Here is a 19617-nt window from a genome sequence, read left to right as displayed (position 1 = left end):
GAAATCACTTCCGGGAGGCAGGACAGAGCGGGGAAAGTGCGCATGCGCTGACTGGTGTGTGCGCGTTTCTATAGTAGCCAGAGGCGCTAGCTGCCAGCTCCGGCAGCCCAGATCGCGCAGTATTTCTGCGTGGCACCGGTGCGGATGCGGCTGTAAAGCAGTGGTCACCGCCTCCGGGAGCCCACTTCTATGTGGAGAGGGGAGCACCCAGAGAGGGTCTTAGGGTGAAATTTCAATTTTGGCATATCACTCAGTGGGGACTGTTGTGACTATGGCTATGTTAACACTCCCTTCCTCCCGAGGATACTTCCCTGCCACAGGCTCTGGGTCAGAATGAGGACTGTGTGTGTGTATCTGTCTGTGTCTGGATGGGAGGTTTGGGCACTGTCGCAATATTAACTGGTGGCATCATTCTCTGGCTCGATCCCCGCTTCCAGATTTTTGGGGGTGTTGGGCATCGGGGAACAGAGATTAGGTATAAGAGACAGGGGGTGTGTCATTGCGTCTTTCCCTCCTCAGAGTCCTCCCATGGCTTCACAGAAGCAGATGGAGGTAGTGACCAAAGGAACTGGGTTCCAGCGCCGCCCCAAGACGACCACTTACACCCCGGGGACCTGCGAGCTGCTCAGAGGTCAGTGCGTTAAAGCAGCGATCCCAGCCTTTTTGGCACCAGGGACCGGTTTCGTGGAAGACAATTTTTCCACTGACGGAGGTGTGGGGAATGGTTTCGGGATGAAACTGTTCCACCTCAGATCATCAGGTATTATTAGATGCTCATAAGGAGCGTGCAACCTAGATCCCTCGCGTGCGCAGTTCACAATAGGGTTCGCGCTCCCATGAGAATCTAAGGCCGTCACCGACCTGAAAGGAGGCGGTGAAGCTCTCTAGCCTGCCGCTCACCTCCTGCTGTGCGGCCCGGTTCCTAACAGGCCAGGGACTGGTACCAGTCCACGGACGGGGGGTTGGGGACCCCTGGGCTAAAGGATGAGAGAAGAATGGTGGCAGTTACCATCTGTAACTCAGTTCCCCCGTACCTGACCTGTGGCTTAGCAATTGCTATTTTCCTTTACAGATAAGGAGCCTTGGGTTCAGAAAGCTTCAAAATTCTACTGCAAATGCCTTAGTCGGGGGCGGGGCGGGGGGGAGGGGAAGGTTCAAGGTGCTACACCTTGCCAAAAGTAAAAGAACTAACATTTTTAGAGTAGTTAACTCCTATGCATCCTTTAGATCACACTTTCAACTTTCCCGAGGAAGACCTCTCCTCCTTACCACCACAGTAGGATCAACTGTTATGCGCCCTCACACATTTTCCTTCACTGGGCTTAGCACAAATTGTAGTCAGTTATTTGGTGTCCCATCTATCCCTCCAGATCATGAATTTCATCAGGCAGGAACCGTGCCTGTTTCAGCTCACAATTGTAGCTCCAGCCCCTGAAACATGATGAACAAGTGTTCATGTGCTCTTTTACTCAACAACTTTTTTGTTTTTTTCCAACAACAACATTTTTAAGTCTACCATGTGCCTTAGACTCTGTTTTAGGTGCTGGGGATACAGCAGTGAAAGAAAATGAGGTGGCTCATGCTGGTAATCCCAGCACTTTGGGAGGCCAAGGTGGGCAAATCACCTGAGGTTAGGAGTTCACGACCAGCCTCACCAACATGGAGAAACCCAGTCTCTACTAAAAATGCAAAATTAGCCGGGCGTGGTGGCGCATGTCTGTAATCCCAGCTACTCGGGAGGCTGAGGCAGGAGAATTGCTTGAACCCAGGAGGTGGAGATTGCAGTGAGCTGAGATCGCGCCATTGCACTCCAGCCTGGGCAACAAGATAGAAGCTCCATCTCAAAAAAAAAAAAAAAAGAAGAGAAAGAGGAAAAAATATTTGTTAACAAAGGGCAGAAATTTTATTAAACCAGCAAAAATTCTTGTTATCATAGAGCTAATATAGAAGGATAACAATAAAATAAAATATATAGAATTTTAGGTGGTCATAAGTGCTATAGAAAAAACGAAGCAGGAAAGATAGAGAAGGCATGCTCAGTGCAGAATGGGGCTAGGATGTAGGGTTTTAAATTTCAGTAGGGCATCAGGTGAAGGCATCCGCATGCAGCCCAGGAGCCCTCATAGAACGCTTTGTCGTGCAGTGATGATGAAGGAATCCAAACTGACGAACATCCAGCAGCGCCACATCATGGACATCATGAAAAGTAAGGGGCAGTCCATAGAGGCTTCCTGGCCAGCGGGATCTGGGGCCACATTTTTAATGCTTCTCCATGTTAAGGGAGAGAGAGGACCTCATATTAAAAAAACAAAGACAGCCGGGCACATGTCTCATGCCTGTAATTCCAACACTGGGAGGCTGAGGCGAGAGGATGGCTTAAGCCCAGGAGTTCAAGACCAGCCCGGGCAACACCACAAGACCTCATCTCCACAAAACTTTTTTTTTTTGAGACAGAGTTTCACTCTGTCGCCTAGACTGGAGTGCAGTGGCGCAATCTCGGCTCACTGCAATCTCTGCCTCCAGGGTTCATGCCATTCTCCTGCCTCAGCCTCCCAAGTAGCTGAGACTACAGGCGCCCACCACCACGCCCGGCTAATTTTTTGTATTTTTAGTAGAGATGGGGTTTCATCGTGTTAGCCAGGATGGTCTCGATCTCCCAAATGCTGGGATTACAGGAGTGAGCCACCACGCCCGGCCAGCTTTTTGTTTTGTTTTGCGATGAGTCTCTCTCTCTGTCGCCCAGGCTGGAGTGCAGTGGCATGATCTCGGCTCACTAGAACCTCCGTCTCCTGGGTTCAGGCAATTCTCCTGCCTCAGCCTCCTGACTAGCTAGGATTACAGGCGTGCGCCACCATGCCCGGCTTAATTTTTGTATTTTTAGTAGAGACTGGATTTCACCATGTTGGCCAGGCTGGTCTCGAACTCCTGACCTCATGATCTGCCTGCCTCGGCCTCCCAAAGTGCTGGGATTCCAGGCATGAGCCACTGCACCCAGCGCCCAAAATTTTTTAAAATTAGCCAGGTGTGGTGGTGCCAACCTGTAGTCCCAGCTACTCAGGAGGTTGAGGTGGGAGGATCACTTGACCCTGGGAGGTCAAGGCTGCAATGAGCTGTGATTGCACCACTGCACTCTAGCCTGGGCTACGGAGTGGAGCCAAATCTCAAAATAATTAAAATAAAATTAAATTAAATTAAAATAAAAACAGGTCAGGCCGGGTGTGGGAGCTCACACCTGTAATCTCAGCACTTTGGGAGGCCGAGGCGGGCAGATCACCTGAGTTCAGGAGTTCAAGACCAGCCTGGACAACATGGTAAAACCCTGTCTCTACGTGAAGGGGTGGGTCGCCCCTCCAAACCTGTGGGTGTTTCTCATTAGGTGGAACGAGAGACTTGGAAAAGAAAAAGACACAGAGACAAAGTATAGAGAAAGAAATAAGGGGACCCAGGGGACCAGCGTTCAGCATATGGAGGATCCCCCTGGCTTCTGAGTTCCCTTAGTATTTATTGATTATTTGTCGGTGTTTTTCAGAGAGGGGGATGTGTCATGGTCACAAGACAATAGTGGGGAGAGGGTCAGCAGACAAACACGTGAACAAAGGTCTTTGCATCATAGACAAGGTAAAGAATCAAGTGCTGTGCTTTAGATATGCATACACATAAACATCTCAATGCTTTGCTAAGCAGTATTGCTGCCCGCATGTCTCACCTCCAGCCCTAAGGCGGTTTTTCCCTATCTCAGTAGATGGAACGTACAATCGGGTTTTATACCGAGACATTCCATTGCCCAGGGACGGGCAGGAGACAGATGCCTTCCTCTTGTCTCAACTGCAAGAGGCACGCCTTCCTCTTATATTAATCCTCCTCAGCACGACCCTTTACGGGTGTCGGGCTGGGGGACGGTCAGGTCTTTCCCTTCCCACGAGGCCATATTTCAGACTATCACATGGGGAGAAACCTTGGACAATACCTGGCTTTCCTAGGCAGAGGTCCCTGCGGCCTTCCACGGTTTTTGTGTCCCTGGGTACTTGAGATTAGGGAGTGGTGATGACTCTTAAGGAGCATGCTGCCTTCAAGCGTTTGTTTAACAAAGCACATCCTTAATCCATTTAACCCTTAATCCATTTAACCCTGAGTTTGACACAGCACATGTTTCAGAGAGCACGGGGTTGGAGGTAAGGTCACAGATTAACAGCATCTCGAGGCAGAAGAATTTTTCTTAGTACAGAACAAAATGGAGTCTCTTATGTCTACTTCTTTCTACACAGACATAGTAACAATCTGATCTCTCTTGCTTTTCCCCACACTACGAAAATACAAAAATTAGCTGCGCATGATGGCGAATGCCTGTAATACCAGCTACTCAGGAGGCTGAGGCAGAAGAATCGCTTGAACCCAGGAGGCAGAGGTTGCAGTGAGCTGAGACCACACCACTGCACTCCAGGGTGGGTGACAGAGGAAGACTCCGTCTCAAAAATAAAAAATAAAAAATAAAAAAAACAGGTCAGGTGTGGTGGCTTATACCTATAATCCTATCACTTAGGGAGGCTAAGGCAGGAGGATTGCTTGAGCCCAAGAGTTCAAGACCAGCCTGGGCAAAACACATACATACTGGAGTGTACCTGTAGTCCCAGCTACTCAGGAAGCTGAGGCAGGAGAATCACATGAGCCCAGGAGTTCAAGGCCAGCCTGGGCAACACAGTGAAACCTCTCTCTACAACAAAATTTTTGGGTGTGTGACCAAAAAAATTAATATTTCTGACCCCTCGCTCCTGGGGAATTGACCTTGTAGAGGCTGGACAGGCAGAAAAGGTAGACAGGCACAGATCAAAACAGTGGATGAGCCAGGTGCGGTGGCTCACGCCTGTAATCCCAGCACTTTCGGAGGCAGAGACAGGCAGATCACCCAAAGTCAGGAGTTCAAGACCACCCTGGCCAACATGGTGAAACTCCATCCCTACTAAAAATACAAAAATTAGCTAGGTGTGGTGACCCGGGCCTGTAGTCCCAGCTACTTGGGAAGCTGAAGCGGGAGAATAGCTTGAATCCAGGAGGCGGAGGTTGCAGTGAGCTGAGATCGCACCATTGCACTCCAGCCTGGATGACAAGAACAAAACTCTGTCTCAAAAAAAAAAAACCAAAAAACAAAAAATTAGCCAGGCATGGTGGCACACACCAAAATCCCAGCTACTCAGGAGACTGAGGCACAAAAATCGCTTGTACCCAGGAGGTGTAGGTTGCAGAGAGCCAAGATCACGCCACTGCACTCCACCTGGGCAGCAGAGGGAGACTCTGTCTCAAAAAAAAAAAAAACAATGGATGGGACCTGCTCTAAGCTGGGCTTTATGGCAGTTAAGAGGTGGGGTCAACTGACCAGACAGGTGACACACTTGGATTGCCTGGGGAAGAAGCCCCAGGGATGGCCAAGCAGGGGGATGGACAGCAGGAGGGATAGGTACCTGCTATCATCCAAACTGTCCCTGCTTGTCCATGGACCACACAGAAAGTTTTAGGAACCCATCCATAGAAATTAAAGCATCAGTACAAAGATTTGATGAACAAGAATGTTTATTGCAGCATTGTTTGAAATAGTAAAAAACAAACCTAGAAATAACCTAAATTTCTGAAACAAGGAGGTGAGCTGAATAAATAATGTATCCATTCTAAGGATACTAGTATATAGCTATAAAAAATAAGTTATATATAAATGGATTGATCTGGACAGATGTCCATGAAAAAATGTTAAGTGAAAAGAGTCTGTTATTTTAATATATTACAGTATGATCCAGTGTTTGAAAGAATCTTATATGCACATATATCTTTGAACATGTTTGTATAAGCATCAAAAAGGAAGGAGACCACCAAACTGTTACCATTATCACTCATTCATTATAGAGGGGTGGGACTGGAAGGAAGAAGAGAAGACTCCTTGTACTGTTTGACTTTTGTTTTGTTTTGTTTTTTGAGACAGAGTCTCACTCTGTTGCCCAGGCTGGAGTGCAGTGGCTCAATCTCAGCTCACTGCAACCTCCACCTCCTGGGTTCAAGCGATTCTCCTGCCTCAGCCTTCCCAGTAGCTAGGATTACAGGCCTGCATCACCACACCCAGCTAATTTTTGTTTTATGGGGGTTTTTTTGAGACAGTCTTGCTCATTCACCCAGGCTGGAATGCAGTGGCGCAATCTTGGCTCACCGCAACCTCCACCTCCTGGGTTCAAGTGATTCTCCTGCCTCACCCTCCCAAGTAGCTGGGATTATAGGCACCCGTCATAATGCCTGGCTAATTTTTTTTGTTTTTCTTTAGACATGGGGTTTCACCATGTTGGCCAGGCTGGTCTCGAACTCCTGACCTCCAGTGATCTGCCCACCTCGGCCTCCCAAAGTGTTGGGATTACAGGCATGAGCCACTGCACCTGGCCTTTTGACTTCTTTTAACAGGTAGGTATTACTTTTATTTTTATTTTATTAATTTTTTTTTGAGACGGAGTCTCGCTCTGTCGCCCAGGCTAGAGTGCAGTGGTGCAATCTCGGCTCACTGCAAGTTCTGCCTCCTGGGTTCACGCCATTCTCCTGCCTCAGCCTCCCGAGTAGTAGGGACTACAGGCACCCGCCGCCACGCCCAGCTAATTTTTTGTATTTTTAGTAGAGACAGAGTTTCACCGAAAGTGTTAGCCAGGATGGTCTCGAATTCCTGACCTCAAGTGATTACCCATCTCGGCCTCTCAAAGTGCTGGGATTACAGGCGTGAGCCACTGTGCCCTGCCAACTTTTATTTTTACAAAGTGGCCTGGTGCAATAGCTCATGCCTATAATCCTAGCACTTTGGGAGGCCGAGGTGGGTGGATCACTTGAGGTCAGGAGTCCAAGACCAGCCTGGCCAACATAGCCTGTCTCTACTAAAAATACAAAAATTAGCCAAGCATGGTGGTGCATGCCTGTAATCCCAGTTACTTGGGAGACTGAGGCAGGAGAATCGCTTGAACCTAGGAGGCAGAGGTTGCAGTAAGCTGAGATCGCGCCGCTGCACTCCAGCCTGAGTGACAGAGCAAGACTCAGACTCAAAAAAAAAAAAAAAAGCCATGTGGGTCCTCCCACCCCAACCCTTCGTTCCCCAGGAGGAGACGCTTTGCCCCTACAGTGCAGCCCAACATCCAGCCAGAGGGTCTTACCTTCCAAGCAAATAGCCTCGCCCATCTACCTGCCTCCCATCCTCGCAGCCCGTCCCCACCTCCGGCCTGCCAACATGTGCCAAGCCAATGGGGCCTACAGCCGGGAGCAGTTCAAGCCTCAAGCCACCAGTAAGTGAGGGTCTCAGCTAGGGCCTTTCTCCATCTCCCTGGGGGAGGACAAGGGAGAGGGACGCAAGCAGCCCACAGGGCAGGTGGGAAGGTAGCTAATCAAATCCCCATGCACTCTGTACCAATGCTCTTGAGCCTCAGCACGTTAGCTTAGGGGTATTCAGGGCGCAGAGGAAACCAGTCAGATGGTCCTCTTTTTTTATTTTTCCAGAACTCACGATTAACTGGAATCTACCACTTCCTGATGATAGGGGCTTTCAGGGCTCAAGGCCACAGCCTAACCTCTCTCTGCAGCCCCTATACGTAAGTTGCCACTACAGGCATCGCCGAGGCCCCAGGTTCCTAAGCTTTCTTAGCCCTGCTCTGCTAAGTTCTGACAAAACTTTTTTTTTTTTTAAAGACAGAGCCTCACTCTGTGCCCAGGTTAGAGTGCAGTGGTGCTATCTCGGCTCACTGTAACCTCCGCCTCCCGGGTTCAAGCAATTCTTATGTGTCAGCCTCCTGAGTAGCTGGGATTACAAGCATTCACCACCATGTCCAGTTAATTTTTTTAGTAGAGATGGGGTTTCACCATGTTGGCCAGGCTGGTCTTGAACTCCTGGCCTCAAGTGATCCACCCACCTTGGCCTCCCAAAGTGGTGGGATTACAGGCATGAGCCACCGCTCCCGGCCTTTTTTTTTTTTTTTTTTTGAGACAGTGTTGCTCTCATTCTGTCACCCATTCTGTAATGCAGTGCCCTGATCATAGCTCACTGCAGCCAGAACTCCTGAGCTCAAGCAATCCTCCTGCCTCAGCCTCCAGAATAGCTGGGACCACAGGTGTTCACCACACCCAGCTTTTTTTGAGACGGAGTCTCGCGCTGTCACCCAGGCTGGAGTGCAGTGGCACGATCTCGGCTCACTGCAACCTCCACCTCCTGGGTTCAGGCAATTCTCATGCCTCAGCCTCCCAAGTAGCTGGGATTATAGACACCCATCACCATGCCCTGCCCAGCTAATTTTTTTTTTTTTTTTTGAGATGGAATCTTGCTCTGTCGCCCAGGCTGGAGTGCAGTGGCACCATCTCGGCTCACTGCAAGCTCCGCCTCCCGGGTTCACGCCATTCTCCTGCCTCAGCCTCCCGAGTAGCTGGGACTACAGGCACCTGCCATCACGCCCGGCTAATTTTTTTGTATTTTTAGTAGAGGTGGGGTCTCACCGTGTTAGCCAGGATGGTCTTGATCTCCTGACCTCGTGATCCGCCCACCTTGGCCTCCCAAAGTGCTGGGATTACAGGCATGAGCCACCGCGCCCAGCCCATGCCCAGCTAATTTTTTGTATTTTTAGTAGAGATGGGGTTTCACCATGTTTGCTGGGCTGGTCTCAAACTCCCGACCTCATGATTTGCCTGCCTCAGCCTCCCAAAGTGCTAGGATTACAGGTGTGAGCCACCGTGCCTGGACTTTTTTTTTTTTTTAGAGATAGGATATGGTCAGGCGTGATGGCTCATGCCTGTAATTCCAGCACTTTGGGAGGCCGAAGCTGGCAGATCGCTTGAGCACACGTGTTTGAGACCAGCCTGGGCAACATGGCAAAACTCCATCTCTACTAAAAAAAAAAAAAATACAAAAATTAGCTGGGCACGATGACGTCCACTTGTAGTCCCAGCTACTCGGGAGGCTGAGGTGGGAGGATGACTTGAGCCCGAGAGGTTGCAGTGAGCCGAAATTGTGTCACTGCACTCCAGTCTGGGTGACAGAGTCAGACCTTGTCTCAAAAAAAAAAAAAAAAAAAAGAAAAAGAAAAAGATAAAAAGAGATGGGGGTCTCACTACATCCATTAGGCTGGTCTTGAACTCCTGGTCTTAAGCAATCCTCCCACCTCAGCCTCCCAAAGTGTTGGAATTACAGACCATACCCAAACTCTTTTCTTGGTTCTTTCAACCTCTTCCTGCCTCTCTTGACAGTACAGTATTGCTCAGGAGAACCCAGGGTAGCAGCTGGGTGTACGGAAGCCCTGTCTGCATGACCAGGAACCCTGCAGCCAGCACGTGCACTTGGGAACACAGACCATGAATGAGGGCACCCTTCACGGCCTAACTAGGCCATTTCTTTTTGGCCCTACAGGGGATCTGGAGAAGGAGAAACAAAGACTCCAAAATATCTTTGCCATGGGGAAGGACCCAGAGGAACGGAAAAGAAAGGCCCCTCCTGCACGACAGGAGGCTCCAGCCCCTGAGCTAGACCGATTTGAAGAGTGTAAGACTCCGATGGACCAGTCATGCTGTGGGTGGGGGTAATGTGAGGAGGGGGCCCAAAATTGGATGGAGCAGTCAGGGGATCCCTGGGGGCCAACAAGTGAGAAACACTATTTATTTATTTATTTATTTTGAGACAGTCTCGCTCTTATTGCCCAGGCTAGAGTGCAGTGGCGTGATCTGGGCTCACTGCAGCCTCCACTTCCCAGGTTCAAGCAATCCTTCCTGCCTCAGCCACCTGAGTAGCTGGGATTACCAGCACCCGCCACCATGCCTGGCTAATTTTTGTATTTTTAGTAGACATGGGGTTTCACCATGTTGGTCAGGCTGGTCTCGAACTCCTGACCTCGTGATCCACCTGCCTCGGCCTCCCAAAGTGCTGGGATTATAGGCATGAGCCACCGTGCCTGGCCTAGAAACACTATTTGACAATAGAACCACTTCCTCTCCTCAAGAGAGGCAACCCGCTGCCTGCATCCCTCACGGGAACCTAACAGCCCTCTCCTCTGTCCAGTGGTGAAGGAAATCCAGGAGAGGAAAGAATTCCTGGCTGACATGGAGGCCCTGGGACAGGGCAAACAGTACCGAGGAATCATCCTTGCTGAAATCTCCCAGGTAGGAGAAACAGCCAGGGAAGTGGGGAGGGGAAGGGCCCAGAGCCAAGTGCGAACAGAAATACAGGGCCTGCTGTGGCAGGGTTCAGGGGTCAGGCCCTAGCTCACTGCTGTGACAGCTCCTCAGGTTCCTAGCCCTGATACACCTGCTTTCCCTGATGCCCTTTGCAGAAACTCCGGGAAATGGAAGACATTGACCACAGAAGGAGTGAGGAACTTAGGAAGGCTCTTGCCACCACTTAATCTGTCTCCAGAGACGGGCAGGGTAGCCCAAGCTCGACCACTGGAGTCCACTCCTCTGCCAGGCAGGGCCCTCCTCAGGCCAGCCCATCCTACCAGCCTTCAGCCACATCAGATGGTGGTACAGCACTGCCCTGCAGTACCCCAAGGCATACTCAGCAGCCTAGCCCCTGCCCCGGAATGCAGCTGGAGCCTCTGAGACTCACAGCCCCATCCACAGAGAAGCAAGGCCCGAGCATCCCTACTAGGACGTGTGTCTAAAGGTATTCACTGGGCCTGCTTCCCACCACCTCTGGCCTGTGGCCTGCTCATTTAGTTTTCTGAATTCAGGAATGAATATGATTCCTTTCTTCCTATTTTAGGATTTACTTATTTGATTTCTTACTGCCTTAGGCAAGTATTCAACCACAATGATTAACTGGCCAATAAAACATATTTAACGTGGGTCATTACAAGCACCATTTTGTTTTCAGAGGGATAAGCTTATTTGTTCAAGGCATTAGACTTTGTCAAGCACAGATGGTTTCTAGCTACCTGTTTGCATATTTCAAGTGGCAATGGGAACCAACGTTTGCATATTTCAAGTGGCAATGGGAACCAACCTCTTGGGCACCCCATGGCTGGCTGCTGTGGCGGGTGCTAAATTCCACTCTGTTAATGATCTCAATAAACCTCTGCAATGGTTCATTATCCCTCTGTGAAAACTAAGTCTCAACAAGATACCACAACCAAGGGTATTTACCTGGCAAGCAGTGCACTCAGGATTAAAAGCTGGCTTTAGCTTTATGTCTTTCCACTATACCCAGGGCCACAGAAAGAAACATGAAAGGGTGGGAGCGACCTAGAGCCTTGGCCTGGGACTTCCAATCCCTGCGTGTGCCGTGTGACCTTTCTTGGGCAAAACCCACCAGCTCCGTGCTTGTGCATCTGTGAGGCCCTGCTGGGAAGGAGTCACCTGACACCTTGTCCTGTACACAGCACATCTGTCCCCCTCCCCTCTGGCTCCTGATACCCATGATCCCTACCTTCTCCAGTATTCTGTCATTTGCCTGTCCCAGTAAATCACCAAAATATTTTGGAAATATCAACCCTGTCTCAGGCACCTGGAGGGAGTCCCATAATCCCACCAGGTCACATGACCCAAGTTTCGGTTTGCAGAATAAAACGGCCCTGTAAATGGTGAGGTCCTGATCAAGGGCCGGCTCAGGGACATCCCATGGAAAGCCTCTGTGTCCACACACCCTCGAGAACCTGAGGGCAGAGGGTGCAATCTAATGGGAACAGTTGTCCTCCACCTCGAAGGCCCCATCATGTGGTCAGGAGGCAGCAAACCAGAGAACCCCAGGACAAATCTGGCCTGCCCTGGACACACAGTATCAGCCAACCCTTGAATGAAATTCAGGCTAGTGGCCGGGCGCCGTGGCTCACGCCTGTAATCCCAGGACTTTGGGAGGCCGAGGCGGGTGGATCAGGAGGTCAGGAGATCGAGACCATCCTGGCTAACACAGTGAAACCCCGTCTCTACTAAAAAAAAAAAAATACAAAAAATTAGCTGGGCGTGGTGGCGGGCGCCTGTAGTCCCAGCTGCTCAGGAGGCTGAGGCAGGAGAATGGCATGAACCCGGGAGGCGGAGGTTGCAGTGAGCTGAGATGGCGCCACTGCACTCCAGCCTGGGCGACAGAGCAAGACTCCGTCTCAAAAAAAAAAAAAATAAAATAAATAAATAATTAAAATTAAAAAAATTAAAAATAAAAATACAAAAAATTAGCCAGGCATGGTAGCGTGCACCTGTAGTCCCAGCTACTCAGGAGGCTGAGGCAGGAGGATGGCGTGAACCCGGGAGGCGGAGCTTGCAGTGGGCCGAGATCGCGCCACTGCACTCCAGCCTGGGCGACAAAGCGAGACTCTGTCTCAAAAAAAAAAAAAAAAAAAGAAAGAGAAATTCAGGCTAGCTTTCAGCATTTACAAATTATACATACATAAAATCTGGATTTCTAGCTTCTTATGACAAACAAAGGATCTGGCAACACTGGGCCCACATTCAGCCCCACAGGCCACAGGTGACTTGACTTGCCTCCAGTTCACCCCTGCCCCTGCCAGCTTAGTCTCCTGACACTGAAACAGCCCGTCGGAGCTGTCACTCGGGTTCATGCGTGTTACCTGTCTGGCCCTGGAAAGGCCCTGGAGTTGGTGGCGCCAGCTCCAGGCCAACAGGCATGTTTAGAAGGAGGCTGCCAGGGGCTGCATGGCCAAGAAGCCACCTCTCCCTGCAGAGGAAAGGGATCCTGCCCAGTGGCAGGCGGTGAGGACAGAGATCCCTCCTGGAGGATGGCCCCAACATGGCCTCTGGGCAACCAGAGATGCTCAGCCACCAGGTGTGGCAGAGGCAGGTGGGAGGGCAGACAAGGCTGCCGCTGTGGCCCGAGGCTGCAGGGCACTGGCAGTTGAGGTTGTCTGTTTATTGGTGAGGAAACTCCTCGAGAGTTAATACAGTGTGATCTCTTCCCAGAGGTGTGTAGAGGGAAGGGGGCCTAGAGGCATCCCAGAGATAGCTTATAGCAACAGTGCTTTGACCAAGAGCTGCTGGGCACATTTCCTGCAGAAAAGGTGATGGTCCCCATCACTCCTCCTCTCCCACAGCCATCCCAGAGGGGTGAGTGGCCATCAGGCCTTCAGTGGGAGGGAGTCAGGGAGAGAACAGACAACAGAGCAGACAGACCAGTGATGACCATGGGCGGGAGCGAGCCTCTTCCCTGGACCGGGGCGGCAGAGGAAGGCCTAAATGAGGGGTCAGACTACAAACGTTAAGGAACCGAGATGAGCACCTGCTTCAAGTGCACCCTTCCTACCTGACAACCAGGGACCAGAACTGCAGCCTGGGGGCAGCACTAGGAGCAGCTAACAGAGCACCCACCTGCCCCAGCATGGCCATCGCAGCCCTGGTCCTGGCAAGGGAGGCTCCCTGTGGAGTAAGGGGAGACAAGGGAAGCCGCTCCTGGAACTATGAGGGAGAGAGGGATGGATTTGCCTGTCAGGCCCATTCACGTCACTCAGTCATAAACTCAAACTTAACTGAAGACTTCAGAAACAGAGTTCCTGAGTGAGGGAAACTGAGATCCAGGGGCGCCTGCACAGGACAGGAAGACAGAGACTCAGAGCCAGGGATGGGGCAGGAAGAAGCCAGTGTGGCCCAGCGCCAATTGCTGACCTGCCTGGAAGAGCAGAACCCTGGAGGCGGAGACCCAGGCCAGAGCTCATGGCAGGGCCTGGGCAGGGTGAGGGGGCGGATGTGCTCAGCAGGCGCCCCTCCCTGGACCCTGGGACCCTATTTGCCCCTTGGGTCAGTCACAGCATCCGCAGTCATCAGAATCAGGTTGGGCAGGGCTGAATCACCGCTGCCTGGGGCTTGGAGAATAAACAAGAGACTCTTTGGCCCAGAGCAGTCAGAGGTCCCTGAGGAGGAAGAGGCCATCACCCAGAGGATCCCTCCCCTTAGTCATCTTCCTCCTGACTGATCTGAAGGGAGCAGGGCGCCCCCTTCAAACAGAGCACAGCCCAGGAGCTGGTCCAGGAGGGGGCAGTCCCCAACTGGCTTCTCGTGCTGTTAGCTCTTGTCTCTGGGGGACTTGCTCTTGGCATCACGTTTGTTTCCTAGCAGTTTCAACATCTTCATGGTCTTGAACTTCCCCTTCTTCTTGCCCTCGGGTTCAGCCTCCCTCTGGAACTCTGCAGCACAGAGAGGGGAGCACTTAACAAAGTGGAGAAGAGGGGTACATCCAGGGCAGGCTACAGCCAGTGACACAGGCCTGGGCATGGGCAGCAGGGCTCAGCCCAGCCCCACCACTTCCTGTGTGGAGCCTGGGAGGGACAAGCCACTCACCTTTCCCAGCCTCTGTCTCTCCACCTAGAGGATGGGGCCCATCCTCCCCCTCCCCACCTCCAGTGTTTGGGGAAAGATCAAGATGGTCAGCACATGTAAGAGCTCTGCTGAATCCGGGAATTCTTTTTTTTTTTTGAGACTGAGTCTCGCTCTGTTGCCCAGGCTGGAGTGCAATGACGCGATCTTGGCCCATGGCAACCTCTGCCTCCCGGGTTCAAGCGATTCTCCTGCCTCAGCCTCCCGAGTAGCTGGGACTACAGGTGGGTGCCACCATGCCCCGGCTAATTTTTGTATTTTTAGTAGAGACGGGGTTTCACTGTTAGCCAGGATGGTCTCGATCTCCTGACCTCGTGATCCCCCCCTGCCTCGGCCTCCCAAACTGCTAGGATTACAGGCGTGAGCCACCACACCCGGCCTAGAATCCGGGAATTCTGAAGCATGGCATCCATTTATCTTTATCTTTTTCTTTTTTTTGAGACAGAGTCTCTGTCGCCCAGGCTGGAGTGCAATGGCGCAGTCTCAGCTCACTGCAAACTCTGCCTCCTGGTTCAAGAAATTCTCCTGCCTTAGCCTCCCAAGTACCTGAGATTACAGAAGTGTGCCACCACACCCAGCTAATTTTTGTATTTTTAGTAGAGATGGGGTTTCACCATGTTGGGCCAGGCTGGTCTCAAACTTCTGACCTCAGGCGATGAGCCCACCTCAGCCTCCTAAAGTGCTGGGATTACAGGCGTGAGCCACCGTGCCTGGCCCCATTTATCTTTTTTTTTGAGACGGAGACTTGCTCTGTGGCCCAGGCTGGAATGCAGTGGCAGGATCTCGGCTCACTGCAACCTCTGCCACCTAGGTTCAGGCGATTCTTCTACTTCAGCCTCCCGAGTAGCTAGGATTACAGGCAAGCGCCACCACGCCCGGCTAATTTTTGTATTTTTAGTAGAGACAGGGTTTCACCATGCTGGCCAGGCTGGTCTCGAACACCTGACCTCGTGATCTGCCGGCCTCGGCCTCCCAAAGTGCTGGCATTACAGGCGTGAGCCACTGCGCCTGGCCCCCATTTATCTTTAAAAGGCTAGATTCACCCAGGCTGGTGCCCGCAGCTCTGTTACTTACAACACAAACGCTGTCAGAGCAAGAGAAACCTTCAAAATCATCTGTCTGAGCCCCTAATTTTATAGACAAGCAAAATGTAGGCCTTTGAAATGGACTAATACCAACTGAGCTCTTTGTAGGGCCGGGGCCCTCAGCTAAATTTTACACATTATCTCAGTAATCCCAGCACGCACCTGTGAGGGGGTGCCATTTTCACCCCCATTCTGCAGATATAAAGAATGAGACCAGAGTGGTAGACTGGCCGGCTCAAAGTCACCCAGCTCATAAGTGCCAGAGCTGGGACTAGAACTCAAGTAGTCTGACTTGGCCTGAGTCAAGACCTAACCACAAGGCCACAAAGTGAGGTACTGGTAAAACCAAGACCAAAACCCAAATCCTAGCCAGGAACACTGGCTCACGCCTATAATCCCAGCATTTTGGGAGGCCAAGGTGGGCAGATCGCTTGAGGCCAGGAGTTCGAGACCAGCCTGGTCCACATGATGAAACCCCGTTTCTACCAAAAATACAAAAAAATTAGCCAGGGCCGGGCGCAGTGGCTCACACCTGTAGTCCTAGCACTTTGGGAGGCCGAGGCGGGTGGATCACCTGAGGTCAGGAGTTCAAGACTAGCCTGGCCAACATGGCGAAACCCCGTCTCTGCTAAAAGTACAAAAATTAGCTGGGCATGGTGGCAGCTAATCTCAGCTACTCAAGAAACTGAAGCAGGAGAATTGCTTGAACTTGGGAGGCGGAGGTTGCAGTGAGCTGAGATTGTACCACTGCACTCCAGCCTGGGTGACAAAAGCAAGACTCTGTCTCAAAAAAAAAAAAAAAAAAAAAAAAAAATTAGCTGGGTGTGGTGGCATGTGCCTGTAGTCCCAGCAACTCAGGAGGCTGAGACAGGAGAATTGCTTGAACCCAGGAGGCAGAGGTTGCAGTGAGCCAAAATCATACCACTGCATTCCAGCCTGAACAACAGAGTGGGACTCTGTCTCAAAAAAAAAAACAAAACAAAAACAAAAACAAAAATCCTTAGACTCACAGTCCAGTACTTTTTTTTTTTTTTTTTTTTTTTGAGACGGAGTCTCCCTCTGTTGCCCAGGCTGGAGTGCAGTGGCATGATCTTGGCTCACTGCAAGCTCTGCCTCCTGGGTTCACACCATTCTCCTGCCCCAGCCTCCCGAGTAGCTGGGACTACAGGCTCCCGCCACCACGCCCAGCTAATTTCTTGTATTTTTAGTAGAGACGGGGTTTCACCGTGTTAGCCCTGATGGTCTCGATCTCCTGTCCAGTACTCTTTTAACTGTTTCAAGCACCACTTGGTCCCCAGGAAGCACTGCTGTTTGGGCCCACAGACCCCAACAAAACCAGCTGCAGATCTCAAGGGGGAATGCACAGCTTAGGGCAAATCCACCCTGGGAAGATGCCTCCCATATACCACAGTCGTCTCTGTGGGCATCAGGGCATCCCACGGCTACCCTCCAAGCCTAAGCCACAGCCTTCCTGGCTGTATGCTGGCCTGTCTTGCTACACACAGCCCTCTCTGCAAAACAGAGGCTGCGGAGTTTGTGCACAGCCATCCTGGTAGTGCCCACTCCAACCCTCCCTTCAACCAGTCCCTCCCTTCTAGCCCCAGTGCCGAAGTTCAAGTGGGCACCAGTCTCATCCCCAGCAAGGGCCTCACCTTTCTTCTTGATCATGGCTTCCAACATCTTGTCTTCCTCTTCCTCCCTGAAATAAGCAGCAGCAGTTAAGCTGGGCGCGGCGGCTCACGCCTGTAATCCCAGCACTTTGGGAGGCCAAGGTGGGTGGATCACCTGAGGTCAGGAGTTCGAGATCAGCCTGGCCAAATGGTGAAACCCCGTCTCTACTAAAAATACAAAAAGTAGCTGGGTGCGGTGGCGCATGCCTGTAATCCCAGCTACTCGGGAGGCAGAGGTAGGAGAATCGCTTGAACCTGGGAGACAGAGGTTGTAGTGAGCCGAGGTTATGCCATTCCACTCCAGCCTGGGCAACAAGAGTGAAATGCTGTCTCAAAAAAAAAAAAAAAAAAAAAAAGCAGCAGCAGCTGAGAGTCCCACGGGAGGAAGGAGCAGATGCCCCTCTCTGTCCACACAGGGCTGAGCAACGGTGCACTGGGATCGCTGGTAGGAGGGCAGGGCTGGCCCAGCCTGAGGCGTGGACTGTGTCTTTGGCTCTCCAGGGAGCTGCCCCACCCATGGGGCCCAGAGCCTGACCTGCTCTGGCCCTGCCCCCAGGAGCCCCCACCCCTGGCCATGTCACCTCTGCCGGTCCTCATCCAGGCAGTTGATGATAGCGTTGCGCTGCTCAATGAGGGTCACAAGCTCCTGCATCAGCACCTTCTCCCGGGCCCTGTCCTCCTCCGTCCAGTCCTTTTCTGCCCAGGGAGAAAAGTTAGGGGGCATGATTAGTAGAAAAGCCCTCTTCCTCCCCAGGCCGCCAGGAGCCACTGCCTAAGTGCGGCAGGCCAGCCCCATGCTAAATACCATGCTAGAAACTAAGAGTGCAGAAAGGAAGGGCCCCGATAGGTGGGGCTTACAAGTTCTTTTTTTTTTTTTTTTTTTTTTGAGACAGAGTCTTGCTCTGTCGCCCAGGCTGGAGTGCAGTGGTGTGATCTCAGCTAACTGCAAGCTCTGCCTCCCGGGTTCATGCCATTCTCCTGCCTCAGCCTCCCCAGTAGCTGGGACTACAGGCGCCCGCCACCACGCCTGGCTAATTTTTTGTATTTTTAATAGAGATAGGGTTTCACCATGTTGGCCTGGATGGTCTCGATCTCCTGACCTCATGATCCACCCGTCTCGGCCTCCCAAAGCGCTGGGATTACAGGCGTGAGCCACCGCGCCCGGCCAGGGCTTACAAGTTCTTAGGGAAAAGAAGGTTGTAACAGAAGAGACCAAGGACACCAGGCTGCCTACCAAAGAGCCCTGCAAGGGGCCCCAGCAGGGCCAGCACAGCACCTGCTGCAAGAACAGGGCGGCACCAAGGGTCTCATGCTCATGTTTATTCATCCATTCAACAAATGTTCACTAGGTGGCTTCTGGCAGGAGGCAAGATTCAGGAGGGACAGGGTGGGGCAGGGGCGAGGAGACAACAGGGAACCCCAGGGATCCTCCAGCAGGAGAAGCAACTCGACCCAAGTGACATACTGGGACATTTATCCAAGGCTGTGGAGGAAGGTAGACTAGAAGGGATGCTGGGGGCAGGGAGCCCAGCAGGAGGCTCCCCTGAAGCTGGGCACACCTGCTGCCCCTCCGGCCTCCTTTCCTCTCAAGGCCCCAGCCAACCCACAGGACAACCCCCAGGTGCCCACTGGGGCCCTAGTATTTCCCCCTCCCCCAGCCTGCAGGCTCCAGGGATGAGTGCCCACACTTGGCCTTCCCTCCACAACATCTACCGCCACAGGCTTCCCTGCCTTCAAATAAATATCCTAGGCCGGGCCCGGTGGCTCACGGCTGTAATCCCAGCACTTTGGGAGGCCGAAGCAGGTGGATCACCGGAGGTCAGGAGTTCGAGACCAGCCTGGCCAAATGGTGAAACCTCGTCTCTACTAAACATACAAAAATTAGCCGGGTGTGGTGGCGCACACCTGAAATCCCAGCTACTAGGGAGGCTGAGGCAGGAGAATTGCTTGAAGCCGGGAGGTGGAGGTTGCAGTGAGCTCAGATCACGCCACTGCACTCCAGCCTGGGCAACAGAGCGAGACTCTGTCTCAAAAAAAAAAAAAAAAAAAAAGTAAATATCCTTAGCCAAGCGTGGTGGTGGGCGCCTGTAATCCCAGCTACTGGGGAGGCTGAGGCAGGAGAATCACTTGAACCTGGGAGGCAGAGGTTGCAGTGAGCTGAGTTCACGCCATTGCACTTCAGCCTGGATGTCATAGTGACACTCCATCTCAAAAAAATAATAGGCCAGGTGCGGTGGCTCACGCCTGTAATCTCAGCACTTTGGGAGGCCGAGGTGGGCGGATAACGAGGTCAGGAGATCAAGACCATCCTGGCTAACACGATGAAACCTCGTCTCTACTAAAAGTACAAAAAATTAGCCGGGTGTGGTGGCAGGCGCCTGTAGTCCCAGCTACACGGGAGGCTGAGGCAGGAGAATGGCGTAAACCCAGGAGGTGGAGCGTGCAGTGAGCCAAGATCGTGCCACTGCACTCCAGCCTAGGCGACAGAGCGAGACTCCGACTCAAAAAAAAAAAATAATAATAATAATAACAAATAGGGCTGGGGCTGGGCGCAGTGGCTC

The 19617-nt window shown here is 51.9% G+C and overlaps 2 protein-coding genes across 15 annotated transcripts in view; one reads left to right on the top strand and one right to left on the bottom strand.

The window, feature by feature from the left end:
- Positions 1-4: 4 nt before the first annotated feature.
- On the top strand, positions 5-11275 carry C23H22orf23 (chromosome 23 C22orf23 homolog). 10 transcript variants are annotated; one of them, XM_002831110.6, is made up of 7 exons: positions 6-224; positions 520-631; positions 2144-2206; positions 7113-7295; positions 9401-9532; positions 10046-10146; positions 10317-11275. In XM_002831110.6, the coding sequence occupies exons 2-7, from the start codon at positions 529-531 to the stop codon at positions 10386-10388; spliced, it is 654 nt and encodes a 217-aa protein (XP_002831156.2). In that variant the 5' UTR covers positions 6-224; positions 520-528; the 3' UTR covers positions 10389-11275. The 10 variants fall into 10 exon arrangements, with proteins under 10 accessions (XP_054399414.1, XP_002831156.2, XP_054399408.1 ...); XM_054543436.2 differs by having other exon boundaries at positions 48-327; XM_054543439.2 differs by lacking the exon at positions 2144-2206 and having other exon boundaries at positions 5-224.
- Positions 11276-12829: 1554 nt separating this feature from the next.
- Positions 12830-19617, bottom strand: part of MICALL1 (MICAL like 1) — a 35764-nt gene continuing 28976 nt past the window's right edge. For all 5 annotated transcript variants that reach the window (XM_024239870.3, XM_054543419.2, XM_024239871.3 and 2 more), the window contains 3 exons: positions 17638-17752; positions 17039-17085; positions 12830-14111 (listed from right to left, as the gene is read on the bottom strand). In XM_024239870.3, coding sequence (XP_024095638.3) covers positions 13990-14111; positions 17039-17085; positions 17638-17752 — 284 coding nt within the window. In that variant the 3' untranslated portion in view covers positions 12830-13989. The remainder of the gene's footprint in view (positions 14112-17038; positions 17086-17637; positions 17753-19617) is intronic.

This window comes from Pongo abelii, chromosome 23 (genome assembly GCF_028885655.2).
Source record: "Pongo abelii isolate AG06213 chromosome 23, NHGRI_mPonAbe1-v2.0_pri, whole genome shotgun sequence".
Lineage (NCBI taxonomy): Eukaryota > Metazoa > Chordata > Mammalia > Primates > Hominidae > Pongo > Pongo abelii.
This window is presented reverse-complemented; position numbering and strand designations above follow the sequence as displayed.